This window comes from Nanorana parkeri, unplaced genomic scaffold, assembly GCF_000935625.1.
Source record: "Nanorana parkeri isolate BGI_ZX_2015 unplaced genomic scaffold, ASM93562v1 scaffold3509, whole genome shotgun sequence".
NCBI classification, from domain to species: Eukaryota; Metazoa; Chordata; class Amphibia; order Anura; family Dicroglossidae; genus Nanorana; species Nanorana parkeri.
This window is the reverse complement of record NW_017309777.1, coordinates 27,240-30,508: the sequence shown is the minus strand read 5'-3', so window position 1 is coordinate 30,508 and position 3,269 is coordinate 27,240. Positions and strand designations below refer to the sequence as shown.

General features: G+C 61.1%; 1 protein-coding gene across 1 annotated transcript in view; it reads left to right on the top strand.

Annotated features, from left to right (window-relative positions):
* Positions 1-3,269, top strand: part of LOC108803224 (nuclear pore complex protein Nup98-Nup96-like) — a gene marked incomplete at both ends in the record, with an annotated part of 46,228 nt that overhangs the window by 15,784 nt on the left and 27,175 nt on the right. Inside the window, 2 exon segments of the mRNA XM_018575065.1 lie at positions 137-227; positions 431-523. Coding sequence (XP_018430567.1) covers positions 137-227; positions 431-523 — 184 coding nt within the window.

The window sequence follows — 3,269 nt, the reverse complement described above, 5'->3', positions numbered from 1 at the left end:
GTGGAGGGGGTGTATAGGGGCGGGGTTATGTCTGTGCAGGGGGTGGTGGTTAGGGGTGGGGTTATGTCTGTGGCCTCTTCAAGGGGGAGTCCAGCTGGCTGGCTGACGGCTCCACCATCCTCTTCTTCTTTTCCAGAGCTTGTTCAACAACAACAAACCTGCTGCTTTTGGGACGGCAACGACCAGCGCCCCGGCTTTTGGCACAGCCACTGGCGGCCTGTTTGGGGGTAAGGGGGGAGAATAGATTTCACTTGTTGGGTTGAAGTCCATTGGGGGCGGGGTATATTTGTATCCTGGAATTTGGTTGTATAGGGGGAGCGTGTTTATCCCGTGCACCACACATGAGCGGTCCGTGCTGAGGTTTATTACAAGTCAGCGGAAGCCCCCTTTATCTCGGCAGGTTGTGAGAACTATTTTCTTCTCTTTGCAGGATTCGGGTCCGGCACCGCAGGGACCGGCCTTTTTGGCAATAAGAACGCACCTGGGACACTCGGGGCAGGATTGGGCACGGCATTCGGACCCGGTGAGTTTCTATACACTAGATGGTGTGCCTACAATTAAAGTGGAACACTGCCTGCTGGGGGGGAGGGGCTCTTGCTATGATGCTCTTTTGGCACACTGTTCCTCTGCAGCACTGACGGATATACACTCGCTGTCGTCTACAACAGGAGGCCGGCCTTGTAGGACCCCCTCCCGGTCCCATCTGGGGGGCCGGCCTTGTATGAACCCTCCCACTCCCATCTGGAGGGCCGGCCTTGTATGAACCCTCCCACTCCCATCTGGAGGGCCGGCCTTGTATGAACCCTCCCACTCCCATCTGGAGGGCCGGCCTTGTATGAACCCTCCCACTCCCATCTGGAGGGCCGGCCTTGTATGAACCCTCCCACTCCCATCTGGAGGGCCGGCCTTGTATGAACCCTCCCACTCCCATCTGGAGGGCCGGCCTTGTATGAACCCTCCCACTCCCATCTGGAGGGCCGGCCTTGTATGAACCCTCCCACTCCCATCTGGAGGGCCGGCCTTGTATGAACCCTCCCACTCCCATCTGGAGGGCCGGCCTTGTATGAACCCTCCCACTCCCATCTGGAGGGCCGGCCTTGTATGAACCCTCCCACTCCCATCTGGAGGGCCGGCCTTGTATGAACCCTCCCACTCCCATCTGGAGGGCCGGCCTTGTATGAACCCTCCCACTCCCATCTGGAGGGCCGGCCTTGTATGAACCCTCCCACTCCCATCTGGAGGGCCGGCCTTGTATGAACCCTCCCACTCCCATCTGGAGGGCCGGCCTTGTATGAACCCTCCCACTCCCATCTGGAGGGCCGGCCTTGTATGAACCCTCCCACTCCCATCTGGAGGGCCGGCCTTGTATGAACCCTCCCACTCCCATCTGGGGGGCCGGCCTTGTATGAACCCTCCCACTCCCATCTGGAGGGCCGGCCTTGTATGAACCCTCCCACCCCCATCTGGAGGGCCGGCCTTGTATGAACCCTCCCCCTCCCATCTGGAGGGCCGGCCTTGTATGAACCCTCCCACTCCCATCTGGAGGGCCGGCCTTGTATGAACCCTCCCACTCCCATCTGGAGGGCCGGCCTTGTATAAACCCTCCCACTCCCAGCTGGAGGGCCAGCCTTGTATGAACCCTCCCACTTGCAGCATTAGGGGCGGCCTTGTAGGACCACTCCCATCTGGAGGGCCGGCCTTGTAGGACCCCTCCCACTCGCAGCTTTAGGGGCGGCCTTGTAGGACCCCTCCCACTCGCAGCCTTAGGGGCGGCCTTGTAGGACCCCTCCCACTCGCAGCCTTAGGGGCGGCCTTGTAGGACCCCTCCCACTCGCAGCCTTAGGGGCGGCCTTGTAGGACCCCTCCCACTCGCAGCCTTAGGGGCGGCCTTGTAGGACCCCTCCCACTCGCAGCCTTAGGGGCGGCCTTGTAGGACCCCTCCCACTCGCAGCCTTAGGGGCGGCCTTGTAGGACCCCTCCCACTCGCAGCCTTAGGGGCGGCCTTGTAGGACCCCTCCCACTCGCAGCCTTAGGGGCGGCCTTGTAGGACCCCTCCCACTCGCAGCCTTAGGGGCGGCCTTGTAGGACCCCTCCCACTCGCAGCCTTAGGGGCGGCCTTGTAGGACCCCTCCCACTCGCAGCCTTAGGGGCGGCCTTGTAGGACCCCTCCCACTCGCAGCCTTAGGGGCGGCCTTGTAGGACCCCTCCCACTCGCAGCCTTAGGGGCGGCCTTGTAGGACCCCTCCCACTCGCAGCCTTAGGGGCGGCCTTGTAGGACCCCTCCCACTCGCAGCCTTAGGGGCGGCCTTGTAGGACCCCTCCCACTCGCAGCCTTAGGGGCGGCCTTGTAGGACCCCTCCCACTCGCAGCCTTAGGGGCGGCCTTGTAGGACCCCTCCCACTCGCAGCCTTAGGGGCGGCCTTGTAGGACCCCTCCCACTCGCAGCCTTAGGGGCGGCCTTGTAGGACCCCTCCCACTCGCAGCTTTAGGGGCGGCCTTGTAGGACCCCTCCCACTCGCAGCTTTAGGGGCGGCCTTGTAGGACCCCTCCCACTCGCAGCTTTAGGGGCGGCCTTGTAGGACCCCTCCACTTAGAGCCTTCCTCTGTTTTTTGCTCGCCGAGCCCTTTGCCGTAGTTTGAGATGAGGGGGGAGTTCCTGTAATTTGGTCCTGGAGGTGCTCTCGGGATTCTGCGTAGGCACACAAGGGAGATGCTTCACCGCTGCTCTACTGGTTCCAAGCCTGGGCCACCTTACACAGGGCACCGGCTCTCCATTGGCCATGCGTGGCAGATCATAGATGCAGTTACAGGGGCCACACAGCCAGACTTCTCATCAATTTTCTGGGACCAATAGCGATCCACTTCCTGAGGTGTGCAGGTTGTCTTCAAGGATTCAGTTGGACGACACACGGTCAGAACGCACATCAACCTTCAGGGTGGAACTGGACGTTTGACACCCCTTAAGGGTGCAGGTGGCTCAGGAAATCAGAATTGGCGGCCCCGTCCTGTGAAGAGTCTTTTCATCATAGTGATACTGAGGCCTCCAGCCATCTCCTTCCCACGATGGGTTCTTCCACCTCCATCAGAACATTGTCCTGCCGCCTTTGTTTGGTTCCGAAGCCTCCCAGAGAGATTTCCCTGAACCGTTCAGATGTGGTGCAGGCAGTTCAGCCATGGCGGATAATCTGTACATACCATCTGAACCTTCCCGGCAGGGGCCCCTACTTGTCATGCCACCATTCCTAGGTGGATCTCCTCACTTGATGGAT